Raw genomic sequence first — 14,060 nt, 5'->3', positions numbered from 1 at the left:
TTGGCACAGCTCAGCAGGGACACGTTGCCTTTGTACATGAGTGGATTTCCATTAAGCTTCTTTTACACTCCAGGGGTGGTTTTGGAGTGGTTTATTTCTCCAGTGATTCAGAGAAGCCACATGGCTCCACTGTGAGCAATCTGAGGCCATCCCTGATCAAGAGGATGMAGAAAAGTGCTTTTATTTTCAAGGGCTGCAATGGTTGGGTGTGMCTCAGTGCCCAGTGCTGATAATGCCAATGGTGTGGGGTTAATCCCCATATGGATCACTCACTTCAGRGCTGTAGGATCCCTTCCAACTCAGAATATTCTGTGAAATTTGTGAGATCAAATGAASCTGAGGCTCAGGGCGTTCAGTCAGGAGCAGGTTTTCCACAGAATAAATTCTGTGAATGAAGGTCTGGGTTTTTGTTTTTTTTTTTGCACTGATGGCACATACCTCGCCCTGGAGACCCCACAGAGATAAATCTGCCTCTGTTCACACCTCCAGTGACATGTGAGGGTGATCAAGGCTCTGAGAGCGGGGATGCTCAGTGTCTGATCTGCTCTGTGTGTCACAGGGCTCAGTCAGCTGCCTGGGCGCTGTGTCAGGATCCAGCTGAAGCTTTTCCTCCTGACWGGACCTGGCAGTGTCACCCTGAGGTCTGACTCCCCCAAACTGGTTTCCAGCTCAGACATCTGGTGCCACCCCTTTCTGATTCACAGCACTGGGAGCCTCTCTGTGCACCCCAGCCCTCACCTGGCTGCAGGGTGTGACAAGGACCGTGTTTTGTGGCATTGTGACATTTGCTCTGTTAGCAAAAAAACCCAGGAGAGGGTTTGCTCCTGTCTGCTCAGCACTTGTGGGGCCACACCTGGGCCACTGAATCCCTGCTGGGGCTCCCTGTGCAAACTGGACAAACTGGTGCAGGTCCAGCAGGACAGTGAGGGTGGGCTGGGGCTGGAGCACAAGAGGTGAGAGCTGGGACAGACCAGCCTGGACAGGAGGAGGCTCAGGCATCGAGGGAGATGACDGTGGAAATGTCCACAAAACACAACCAGCAAATTCCAGTGCAATGTGAGGGAAATTTTCTCCCCCATAAGAGCAAGGCAGCTGGGGGCTGGCGCTCAGAGATACCATGGGATCCCCATCCGTGGGGATCAGATTCATTAGGTCTCATCTGTACACAGTCCTGAGCAAAATTATCTGATTTTGAAATTATTCTCCAGCCTGTGGGACCAGAAACATCCAGAAGTCACTTCTGACTTAGACCTTGCTCTGATTTTATTCTTCTGTGATTTTATTCTGTGCACTCCCCGGGTGTCTGTGGCAAGAGGAGCAGTTACTGAGGACATGCAGTGGGAGGTTCCTGCCCTTCCACAGCCTCTCCCTTGCCCCAGGAGCAGGAAAAACGCTGAGATTGCTGTAGTTGTTCATCTCAGCTGCCTCCTCCCACCGTGCAGCTCATTTGCCTCATTAAGCTCGTTAGATGAGCCCCACCTCATCCATTTGGGTCTTTTGCTGAGCCAGACGAGGGCAGGGTCACCAGGGACCAGCAGTGGGTGCATCACACGCGTCCTGCTGGAGCTGTTGGCTTGGCCAGCTCYTTCAGGAGAGGCAGGAGATGCCTTGGGGAATCCTGTGCTCCCAGGCTGGGGTGCAGTGTGTGGAACTGGAAGAAGAACATTTCAGAGATCTCCATCCTGAAGCTGAGCAGCATCTCCAGCTGTGAGGCCACTGAACTTGTGCCTAAATCRTGGGGTGTTGTCAATCCCAGTCCCGTGGTGGGTCAGCTCTGGCTGGGTATGACCCATGTCCTGGAATATTTTATCTAAATCATGGGATGCTGGCAATCCTGGTGTGCTGGGACAGCTCTGAGTGTACACAGCTCATGTCCTGGAATAGTCTGATCTAAATTATGGGATGCTGGCAATCCTGGTGTGCTGGGACAGCTCTGAGTGTACGCAGCCCGTGTCCTGGAGTAGTTTTATGTAAATGATGGGATGCTGGCAATCCCAGTCCCGTGGTGGGACAGCTCTGGCTGTGTGCGATCCCTGTCCTGGAATATTTTATCTAAATCCTGGTGTGCTGGGATAGCTCTGAGTGTACCCAGCCCGTGTCCTGAAGTAGTTTTATGTAAATGATGGGATGCTGGCAATCCCAGTCCCGTGGTGGGACAGCTCTGGCTGTGTGTGAGTGGGATCAGTTCCCAGAGCAGGTGGCAGAGTCCCCATGGGCTGTGTCCTCCCCGTGTCCGGTGCCATCCCTCCCTCAGGGCATCTGCAGCTTGGCCACATTTCCTTGTGAGCCTCGTCCCCAGAGACAGAGATGTTTGTCTTGAGAAGCGCAGATGTCCCACGGAATCTGTGTCGACAAGGAAGCAGCGAGCTCCGGCAAGAGCTGACAGGCTCCAGAAATGTTACCTGTGCTTTGTCTTCGTGCCAGTGTGAGAAACTGTTCCCAGGAGTTTGGAAATATGTGGCCTGAAGCGGTGGGACTGGGGTGACAAGGTGGGAGGGAAGCAGTGCCACGGAGCAAGGGGACAGTGAGGTGACACAGAGGGTTCCAGGCTGGTGGGTAATGGGGCTCGGCTTGAGCAGAAATGATGGAAGGACTGGCCTCAGGATCTGTTAGAATCCTGGAATGGTTTGGATTGGAAGGGGAAGTTCACCCCATCCCACCCCCTGCCATGGCAGGGACACCTCCAGCAGACCAGGGGCTCCATGCCCATCCAGCCTGGCCCTGGACACTTCCAGGGATGGAAATTCTCTTCTGTCCTAGTTTTGTTCTCCTGGGCTAAGCTGGAGCTGAACAACACTGCTGAGGTTAATCCACATCACGATTTCCTTCAGCAGTGGGGAAACCCAGGCAGGTGAAGGGCAATGGTGCAGCAGTGGCAGATTGGTGTTTTACCCAAAGCAAGCACCCAAAGGTGCTTTACCAAACTGGTGGCAAATCTTGCTTTATCCAAGCCCAGCCCCTTGGCACCCAGACATTGAACATCCCCAGAGCTGCAGTGCTGTGAGTCAGGAAAGCAGCAGTGAGCAGGCAGACGTGGATCAGAGAAATGGCTGCAGTCGGTGTGCTGGAGAGGAGCTGCTCTGTGCAAATCCATTGTGATGTGCAGGAACACGCTGGGGCCATGCAGGACACAGTCCTGCAGCTGCAATCCCAGCTGGCACAGCTCCTGTCACTGCCCCTGATGCCAAGGGCAGCCAGCCTGGAGCTGGGGGAGAGGTGCCTTCCTTTGGGCTCTGCTCCTGCAGGCTGCTGCTCAGAGCTGTCAGAGGAGTTGTTCTTCCGTGAAATATTGTGAGGGTTGGACTTGGGGAGTGCCCATCTGAGTGCAGCCCCCTCTGCACCAATCTGGCCTGGCACACGAGTGATGGGGACGCTTTCATGCTGCCACTTTCCAGTGCTGAGCAACCCCCGTGCCCTGCAGCTGCTGCAGGGTGAGCTCTGTGCTGGCAGATGTGCCAGGCCTGGGCTGGGCTGAGCTGGGCTGGGCTGGGCTGGGCTGGGCTGGCAGCTCTGGGTTGGCCCCGCAGTGACGTGAGCTCTGTGCTGGCAGTGTCAGAGCAGACTGGGCACAGGGAGGGCACACACATGGGGAGGGGAGGCAGCACAGGCACCCCTGGGTGTCAGCCCTCCAGCGAGGCTGAGGGGTGTCAGCTGCTCTGCTGTCAGAGAATATCCTGAGCTGGAGGGACCCGCAGGGATCAAATCCAGCTCCTGGCCCTGCACAGACACCCCAACAATCCCACCCTGTCCATCCCTGGCAGCGCTGTCGAAACGCTCCTGGAGCTCTGGCAGCCTCGGGGCCGTGCCCATTCCCTGGGGAGCCTGGGCAGTGCCAGCACCCTCTGGGGGATATCTAGATTCCTGATATCCATCCCAAACCTCCCAACACAGCTGCAGCCATTCCCTGGCTCCTGTCCCTGGTCCCAGAGCTGGGAGCTGTCCCTCAGGAGGACACTGCAGACCCCGATGATCTCCCTGACCCCCTGTGGCACTGACAGCACCGGAGCAGAGGCGGCTGGAGCTCCCCAGAGAGGTGACAGCTCCACTCTGTCCCTGTGTGCTGCTCACCACAGATCCCTGGGCAGCTTTCCCATGCTGTGGCATGGCCAGGCCCACGCCGTGCCCACCTGGCCGAGTGTCCAGCCATGGCCTGGCAGCTGCCTGGGCTGTGTGTGTGCCCTTTGTGCTGGCAGGGCCGTGTGCGGGGCTGGGGCTGGGGCTGGGGCTGTGGCTGGGGCGGGCAGCTCGCCATTGTCAGTCTGTCAGGTCATCTTTACATCGCCTGCTCACCCTGCTGCTGGATGCTCCTCCCGTGACTGGCGTGTGTGATTGCAGGCCCAGCCTGCCCGAGCCTCAGGAAGCTGCTCTGTGCAAATGGAAAAATCCAAACCCCCCGATTTCCCCACGGCAGGCACTGAGGAGTGCATGGTACAGGGCTGCTGGGGCTTTTTCCTGTGCAGCAATGCTGTTCCTGCTCCAGCCCTGGGCTCCTTTTGCCTTGGAATTACTCATTTTCCTGTTGAGACACTGTCCTACGTGTTTTCCAACTACCAATTCTGCAGAACCATTCTTTTCTTTACAAACAGCAAGCGCCAGGATCTCCTGAGCCCTGGGCAGCACCCCAGTGCAGGAAGTGAATTCAGAAGATCCAAACAGCCATAACTCACCTKCCCTTCTCATGCTGGGGATGAGGGTCCCACAGGGATCATCCAGTGCAGCTCCTGCCCTGCACAGGACACCCCAAAATCCCTGCAGGTGTCTGACTGTCCCATTCTCTCTCTTGCAGCCCCCTCTGCTGTGTCCATCATGCACCAGGTGAGCCGCACCGTGGACAGCATCACCCTGTCCTGGTCCCAGCCCGACCAGCCCAACGGAGTCATCCTGGACTATGAGCTGCAGTACTACGAGAAGGTACTGAGGGGTCTCAGCACGGGTCACCACAGGGTTTGGGGAGAGGAGGGGGTGCAGAGCTTCACTGAAGGGTGCACAGTGGTTGGTTGGTCAGTAGGTGACTGCTCTTGCTGCATTTGGTGACRTGGGTGACAGTGACCATCAACCCTTTGGGGTCCAGCAATGGTTCCAGTGGCCCAAGTGTACAAAATGTGCTGTTCACTGAGGAGCTTCATCTTCACAGCCCTGGTGCCAAGTGGACCCATTGCAGGGAGAGCTGGGTAGCCAAGGTCCAGGCTCTAATTTCTGATATTAGGGCATCAGTAGGGGATGGGGACAGTAGGGAACAWCCAGTCCCAGGCTGGAGCACACTCACTGGGTGTCCAGCCTTGCAGATTTTATGGAGGGCTGTCCCTGCATTCACACCAAAGGTGAGTTTGGCCACTCTTCAGCACCCTGAGCCCAGATRTTGTCCAGAGAGAAGATGCCCCATGCTCTCAGGAGGTCCATGGTGAACTATAGGSTCAKTGTGACAGGGTCCCACAGCTCTGGTTCTCCATCCCTCAGGAACCTGYTCCTTCCAGAACCTCMCTGCCCAGGTAGGCAGMRGGATTTCAGYCTGGACTGTGCCASGGTGTCCATCCCACCAGTGGCTGCTCAGAGACCTGAGAACCACGTGGATGCTGCTCCCAGGCCCTGCCAGGCTGAACTTCATCCSTGCAACCCAGGGGAGATGGAAAGAAGGAGACTTCTCCTTCCAGGAACCTGCCCCCTTGCACAAGAGCTTATAAGCTATACATTATAAATTGCAAACTAACTAATTAAAAAGCTTTATGATTAAATGGAACTGAAAATATTTTTCCCAGCAGTTGCCGGAAGAAATGATTAATCCCCCCCACTGCCTGCCTGTGACCTATTTTCTCATCACCAAGAGCCAGAGGGAGAATGGGGAGGAGGGGGGGGCTCCTTTGTAAGCTGTTAAATAGGTCCTGACCTATATTGCATAAATCACAGCCATTTATTTTGACCCTTGGAAATGATCCCAGAATACATGGCAAGATGGATGAGTGGATAACAAGACAGATCTGGGAAGCAAGAGGGGTCCTTTCCCTGGGGACCCTCAGTGTAGAGGCAGAAAATCTCAGGGAGTTCATTCTCTTCCTCTTACTTTCTCTACATCTCTCACCCTCTTTCTTCCCTCTCCTCTGTGTTCTGGGTGAGGCTGTAAATAAAGGGAATTTTTGTCTAAAAATTGGTGCTGCTGTTRGTGGCCATTGTTGGCAGGGAGCTGCACTCCTGTCCCATTGTCAGGGTTAGGCCACAGCATGTCCCTGATGATGGGGATGAGTGGCCCAAGCCACTGTCAGGGCTGTTCATGACACTGAGCCTGGAACAGAGGACAGCACTGGGCTGAGGTGCTCCCTGTCCTGCTATTTCCATGGAATCATCCCAGAATGGTTTGGGTTGGGAGGGACCTTAAAGCCCATCTCCATCCTGCCATGGCAGGGACAMYTTCCMCYRTSCCAGGGTGCTCCMAGCCCTGTCCAGCCTGGCCTTGGRCACTGCCAGGGATCCAGGGGCAGCCACAGCTGCTCTGGGCACCCTGTGCCAGGGCCTSCCCACCCTCACAGGGAACAATTCCTTCCCYATATCCCATCTGACCCTTGTCTCCRGCAGTGGGAAGCCATTCCCTGTGTCCTGTCCCTCTGTCCCTTGTCCCCAGTCCCTCTCCAGCTCTCCTGGAGCCCTTTTAGGCTCTGGAAGGAGCTCTGAGCTCTCCCTGGATCCTTCCCTTCTCCAGGTGAACACCCCCAGCTCTCCCAGCCTGGATCCAGAGGAGCTCCAGCCCTTAGAGCATCTCCATGGCTTTCTCTGGACTCTCCAGCAGCTCCACATCCTTGCTGAGCTGGGACCCCAGAGCTGGGGACAGCTCTTCAAGGATATCTCAGCAGAGCAGAGCAGAAGGGCAGAGTCATTTGAACCCCATGGAGCCCTTTTTTTTGCTGATTCTTTGTCTGAAGCAGGCCCAGCTGATGTCCCTAACCCAGTGTTTGTGCCCAGGGACCCTGGATCTGCTCTGGCTGCTGGGCACAGCTGTGCCCCAGCTTAGTCCAGCCTTTGCAATGCTGAGTTTGTGCAATCAAAAGCCATTTACTGCATCCCTGGGAACAAACCCAAAGAGCAGGGCTTTGGCTGTGTGTGCTCTTCCCCTGCCTCCCATCAATCCAGCAGCTGGATGTGGTGTGTGACACATCCCAGGTGTGTTCTCACCCTGCTGCCAGTCTGTGCAGGGGTGATTTCCTTCCAAATATTTCATCACAAACTGTCCCATGTGCTTCTGAATGCTCAGCAAAAATCTCTGGAGCTGTTTAAGTTGTTTCTGGTGGAATTTTTTTTTTCCCYGGTAGAAAATTATATTTTGTTTTCATGAAAACAGCTCAAGTGAAGAATAGCAGCAAACATATTGTGTATAAAAAGCACCTTGGCTCTTCATTTTGAATAGATTGTCTTCTATATAAAGATATAAATGAAATAAAAAAATAGAATAATTTATTTCAGCGTTGACAGAAAAGAGCTGTTCACAATACCTGAAACAAAGGTGTATTTYTGTTTCCCTTTCACAGATTATTTATAACACTGCTATTCTTAGATGCCATTAAAAGTGCCTGTACAAAGGCAACATTATGAGTTTCTTTCACGTGGAGTTGGAGCAAATCAGCGCAGATTGTTGCACAAACACTGCCTGACGTGGCTGCTCTCGCCAGCCCTCGCCTTAATGTGTTTTTTTTTTTTTACTTCCAAGAGGCACCTGCCAACGTTTGTCTTATTAAAAAAAGCCTGTGTTGTCTTCATTTAGAAAGGGTGGAGCAGTTTTTATCCGGAATTGGCAAACTCAGCCCAGARTGTGGGAACTGGGGACCCGCTGTGGTGTCAGGCACTACCAAGAGCAATTAGCTCTCCTCGTTATGCAGAATGATTGGGCTTGATGATGCTCAAAGTTGCCCATTTTGTAATTGCTCGAAGACATTCATCCCGATTTAGTCACCAGTGAAAGATTTTAGGAGGCAAAGGAGCCCTGTGATGTCTCCAGGCAATGCTGGAGGAGGGCCATGGGCTGGCCAGGGGCTGAAGGGTGGGGCAGAGGTGACCTGTGGCAAGAGGAGGTGGATTTGGGGGTGAAGGTGGATGTGGAAGTGGATGTGAAGGTGGAATTGGAGCTCTCCTGGTGCCCAGGAGCTTCTGGCCAGAGCCCAGCACTACCAGGATGGGGTGTCCCAAGGGTTTGGACCAAGGATGGAGGTGCTGCTGCAGGGCTGGCTCAGGGGAAATCTCTGCCCATGTCTGGGGGTTGGGGCAAGACTGTAAGGTCCCTTCCARCCCAAACCATCCTGGGATCCCACGATTCTGTCACTTTTTGGGCTCTGTCCTGCAGCGTTGGACACCAGAACCCCTGAGCCTGGAGCCAAAGCTGCTGCCTGGTGCTTCCCACCTGTCCTGAGGGGGATCTGCCCCTGCACCCAGCACTGCCCAAATCCTGGGAGGGGGCTCTGTTCAGGGACAAACTGAGTTCAAGGAGGTGGAAATTCAAGGAGAGTTTAGTCTGGACATTAGGAAAAAATTCCTGACAGAAAGAGTGTTTGGTCACTGGGATGGGCTGCCCAGGGAGCGGTGGAGTCACCGTCCCCAGAGGTGGCACTCAGGTTTAGAGTCACCATCTCCAGAGGTGGCACTCAGGTTTAGAGTCACCATCCCCAGAGGTGGCACTCAGGTTTAGTTGGAGTCACCATCCCCAAGGGTGGCACTCAGGTTTAGTTGGAGTCACCATCCCCAGGGGTGGCACTCAGGTTTAGAGTCACCATCCCCAGGGGTGGCACTCAGGTTATTTGGAGTCACCATCCCCAGGGGTGGCACTCAGATTTAGTTGGAGTCACCATCCCTGGAGGTGGCACTCAGGTTTAGTTGACCAGGTGGTGTGGTGACAGGTCGTAGGATGGAATTGCTGATCTCAAAGGGCTTTTCCAACTTAATTCTGTGATTGTGATTCCAGGGAGAGGAAACCCTGCCAGGCAGCCCTGGGTGCCCTTCCTGCCCTCCCAGCCCCTGCCCAGGACCACGCTGGCACTGGGCACTGGCCAGGACTCAGTGGCCTTGGGAGAGCCATTCCAATGCTCTTGGCACCAGAGTCAGAAGGTCAGAGAAAAATTCAAGCTGGAAAAGCCCTCCAGGATCATTCAGTCCAACCTTCACCCAACACCCTGATGCCCACCCAGCCACACTGCCAAGTGCAGCATCTCATTTTTGAACACTTCCAGAGATGGTGACTCCCCCATTGCMCTGGGCAGCCTGTGCCAATCCCTGAAAACCCTTTTAATTCAGGAATTTTTCCTAATTCTCAACCTGAACTTCTCCTAGCACAAGTTGAGTCCATTTCCTCTTGTCCCGTTTGATGGCACAGCTGGCTGGGGACACAAATGTTCTTGAGCTGTCCCCACAAGTGGTGGATCCCTGTGAGGGTCCAGGGTCTGTGGGTCCCACAGATCTGCCCCCAGAGTGGCTGCAGACCCCTGCTCCACATGTGGGCATCCCAAAATGCAGCTGTGTGATGGTTTGGCACRCAGCCCTGGCATGGCCATGTCCTGCTGTGTTTGTCCCCAGGCCTGTGGCAGATGCCACTGTGCAGCCTGACAGGAGCTCTGCCAACTTCTCTCAGCTGACATTTTTAACTCAGCTTTTTTACTTCTTCTTTTTTTTTTCTTTTAAAATATGACTTTTTAGAAGCAATTTTTGCAAACCCTTTGGGTTTCTCACAGCCTACCCCTGTTTCAAGAGACTCTTCCTTGTTGATCAGATTTTGGTTTCACCTTCAGTTTGACTTGTGGAAAAGGGGACCAGATGGGGTTGTTTTGAATTAGGATTTCCGTACTCAAACCAAAATCATCAGGAAAAAAAGCCCCAAACACCACCAACCTCTGCTTGGACTTGGGCTTTRAAGCACCTGGGATGCCCTGGACCTGCTGGAGGAGCCCAGAGGGGCGAGAGGGGGGAAGTGTTTGAGGTGAATGTGCAGGTTTTGGAGAGGTGATGCCAAGGAGAAAGAACAGGCTCGATAAAGGAGGGTGCAGAGGTGTAAATGCCTTTTCCTCATGGTTTGGGATTGCAGGGCAGCACACCTTCCTCAGCCAGGSTGACATCAATTTCCCAGGCCATCAACCACCTCGTGGACTTGGCCATTACGTTCCATTTAGAGTCCTCCAGGAGAAGGGTGAGGTTCTCCAAAACACTTGGACAAATGATTTTAAAATCACTGTATTGTTAGTGCCCTCCAAGGGCCTGGCAGGATTCATCCAAGCCCTTGAGCTCTGTAAACATTTCCTGACCTACTTCTCTCCTGGCCTGCCTGGGAAAGGTCCAAGGCAGTGCTGAGAGCTGATCAGAAAGACGAGGCCATGAGTTTGCTGTGTGCTCATCTTTCCTTGGTCTGTGTCTGTACTCGAGATTTTCACTGTCATCAGTCAAATTACCAGAGACCCAGTGATAACCAGGAACCTTCAGCACCAAGTCCAGATATGTAAAACTGATACTGGAGTTTTTTGAAGAGAAAAGTGTTTTTGAATACTGTTAATGGTGGAGGTCTCCCAGKTGTTTCACAGAACCACAGGATGGTTGGGCTGGAAGGGGCCTTAAAACCCATCTCATCCCACCCCTGCCATGGCAGGGACACCTTCCCCTGTCCCAGGGTGCTCCAAGCCCTGTCCAGCCTGGCCTTGGGCATTCCCAGGGATCCAGGGGCAGCCACAGCTTCTCTGGGCACCCTGTGCCAGGGCCTGCCCACCCAAACAGGGAAGGATTTCTTCCCAAAATCCCATCCAACCATGCTCTCTTTCAGTCTAAGGCCATTCCCCCTTGTCCTGTTCCTCCCTGTCCCTAACCCAGACCTCCCCTGCAGTACCTGCAGAAGGATTTGCCATCAACATTTCCACCCTTGGTTTGGCCACACACTCAAAGAAACACATCCCTGCCTGGCCCTCTCTTACCACGGTCCACAGCAGAGCACTGCTCAACCAGCTGCTGAAGACAGAAAGGAATTAACTCTGTTCAGGGCCAGCTTGGATGATGTGGAGAGGCCCTGGCACAGGGTGCCCAGAGAAGCTGTGGCTGCCCCTGGATCCCTGGCAGTGCCCAAGGCCAGGCTGGACAGGGCTTGGAGCAACCTGGGACAGTGGAAGGTGTCCCTGCCATGACAGGGGGTAGCACTGGATGAGCTTTAAGGTCCCCTTCTAGCTGAAATTATTCCATGATTCTGTGACAAGATCCCTGACAGGAGGGTGCAGCCAGGTCTCTTCTTCCAGGGAAAAAGCAACAGGKCAAGAGGACATGGTCTCAAGCTGTGCCAGAGGAGGTTCAGGTTGGACACCAGGAGGAATTTCTCCATAGAAAGGGTGCTCAGGCCTTGGCAGGGACTGCCCAGGGAGGTGGTGGAGTTCCCATCCCTGGAGGTGTCCAAGGAAGGCCTGGATGGGGCACTCAGTGCTCTGGGCTGGTGATAACATTGGGAACAGTCAAAGGTTGGACTTAGTGATTCTGAAGGACTTTTCAATTCTTACTGATTCTGTGATTCTGTGGGACCTTCCTWCTGCCCAGCTGCCCCTTTGTTACCCCCTGTCCATCAGCACTCACTGCAGAAATTGGTGAGAAGTGAGTGCTTTCTCTTTGCTGGGAGTTTCACTCTGACCTCGTGTTCCCATGGGAAAAGCAGAAATCCCTCTGTGCCACCCATGTCACTCCAGACCAGTGTCCCCTGGTCACACCCTCAGTCACACTCAGGCCTTCCCCAAAGCTCCTGTCTCACTTTCTCACCCGTGCCAGAGGTGCCCTCTCCACACAGAGGGTGCAGGGGGTCCTGTGCAGTGACTCCACATCAGCAGATCTCAGGGCCTCACTGGAACTTGCCAGCTCAGCTTCTGAGCTGCTGCTCCCAAACCAAAGCCATGCCAAGAATCAAACATCCATGGTCTCACCCTGGGCATCTCTCCACCCTGCTCTCCTTCCCGTCCTCCTTCCAGAATCGCAGCACCTGATTCTGGACTGGTTTTTCTGACGGCAGATCATTTTTTTGATGGCAGATCTGTGTTTCCTTGCAGGACCTGAGCGAGCTGAACTCGACCACGGTGAAGAGCCCCACCAACACGGTGTCTGTGCAGAAYCTCAAGGCTGGCACCATCTACGTGTTCCAGGTGCGGGCACGCACCGTGGCCGGCTACGGCCGCTACAGCGGCAAGATGTACTTCCAGACCATGACTGAAGGTGAGTGTGAGTGTGCCTCTGTGAGTGACACAGGGCCAGACCATGACTGAAGGTGAGTGTGGAGCCATCTCTGTGAGTGACACAGGGGCCAGACCATGACTGAGGGTGAGCTGCTTCTGAGGGTGACACAGGGGCCGACTATGGCTGAATGTGGAGCCACCTCTGTGAGTGACACAGGGGCCAGACCATGACTGAACAGCTGCTTCTGTCAGGGTGACACAGGGGCCAGACCATGACTGACTGTGGAGCCACCTCTGTGAGTGACACAGGGGCCAGACCATGACTGAAGGTGAGTGTGGAGCTGCTTCTGAGGGTGACACAGGGGCCAGACCATGACTGAACAGCTGCTCCTGTCAGGGTGACACAGGGTCCCGACCATGACTGAACAGCTGCTCCTGTGAGGGTGACACAGGGTCCAGACCATGACTGAGTGTGAGCTGCCTCTGAGGGTGACACAGGGGCCAGACCATGGCCAAAGATGAGTGTGGAGCCACCTCTATGAGGGTGACACAGGGGCCAAACCATGACTGAGTGTGGAGCTGCTTCTGAGGGTGACACAGGGTGCAGGCCATGACTGAACAGCTACTTCTGTCAGGGTGACACAGCATCCAGACCATGACTGAAGGTGAGTGTGGAGCCACCTCTGTGAGTGACACAGGGACCAGATCATGACTGAAGTTGAATGTGCCTCTGAGGGTGACACAGGGTCCCGACCATGACTGAACAGCTGCTTCTGTCAGGGTGACACAGGATCCAGACCATGACTGAGTGTGAGTGTGCCTCTGTGAGGGTGACATAGGGTGCAGACCATGACCAAAGATGAGTGTGCAGCCACCTCTATGAGGGTGACACACAGGGTGCAGAGAGATGTGAGGATGAAGGAGCAGCAGCACTGTCCCCTTGCTCTCAGTCCCTTCAAGGCWGTGTTGATATTCAGGATCTGTTCAGCCCTGGGTGCTTGGTCCATGCAGGGAGTGCCCCAATCCCTGCCCAGCCCTTCTGCCTTTCTCTTTGACACTTTCTCCAACTAGTTGTCTAGGAAGTGTTACAGATATTATTTGATGGTTTTTAATAATAGTTTTATAGGAGATGGATTTGAAATGCCATTGCCTGTATAAAACCAGCTTGAAAGTTATTATATTTAACACTGGCCTTGTCAAAAGTATCCTGAACATCTCTGTGCCTGTGGGAATGACATCCTGGATTCCAGAGCAGACTTGTCCAGGGAAGAACAGCTGTCATTGCCATGGCCATCACATTTAGTGTCCAACATTAAGGACACAGAGCCTCTGAAGTCACCAGTCAAGGGTGGCCTATTGCTCTCTGCCCCATGTCCCCTTTGCAGTCCTGGCTGGTATCAGCCATGGTTGTTGATAACAGATTCCTGGCATGATTCGAGTTGGAGGAGACCTCAGAGGGAAGGTGGGGAGGTGTGTGCTCAGCTGGGTGCAGAGGAAGCTGAATTTATGTTGGTAATGACAAACGCAGAGCTATATCTTAATTTTCTAAATCTGTGCTGCTAAATAAAACAGGCCAAGCCAGTTTTCTGGCCCCGAGGCCAAGGACAAGGCACAGCAYGCACCCACAGGACTAAACTTTCCTCCCAAAAGGGATGGCTTCATCCAACCTTCCTTCTGGGACACACGCCCCACCCAGAGCAGGATCCTGACTGTCCCAGAGTAAAACCATGCTGGCAATCAAGTGTGGCCCTTGCTCAGGGCTGTGCTGTGACTTTGGTGACCTTGTGGGTSTTATGAATGGAGATGGGRGCTTGGATAGATTTCTGCCTTTTGCCCGGAGTGAGCTTATCAGGGTGGCCAGCACCCCAGGACCCATTCTTGTTCACAGGTTCTTTTAATAATGGC

The 14,060-nt window shown here is 53.9% G+C and overlaps 1 protein-coding gene across 1 annotated transcript in view; it reads left to right on the top strand.

Annotated features, from left to right (window-relative positions):
* Positions 1 to 14,060, top strand: part of EPHB2 (EPH receptor B2) — a 130,316-nt gene that overhangs the window by 99,395 nt on the left and 16,861 nt on the right. The window contains exons 6-7 of the mRNA XM_057381238.1: positions 4,787 to 4,911; positions 12,033 to 12,195. Of these exons, the coding sequence (XP_057237221.1) occupies positions 4,787 to 4,911; positions 12,033 to 12,195 (288 nt within the window). The remainder of the gene's footprint in view (positions 1 to 4,786; positions 4,912 to 12,032; positions 12,196 to 14,060) is intronic.

Source organism: Malurus melanocephalus, unplaced genomic scaffold (genome assembly GCF_030028575.1).
Source record: "Malurus melanocephalus ecotype Western Australia unplaced genomic scaffold, MMel_1.1 scaffold_500, whole genome shotgun sequence".
Lineage (NCBI taxonomy): Eukaryota > Metazoa > Chordata > Aves > Passeriformes > Maluridae > Malurus > Malurus melanocephalus.
Note: the sequence above shows the minus strand (reverse complement) of the source record. Positions and strands in the feature narration are given on the sequence as shown.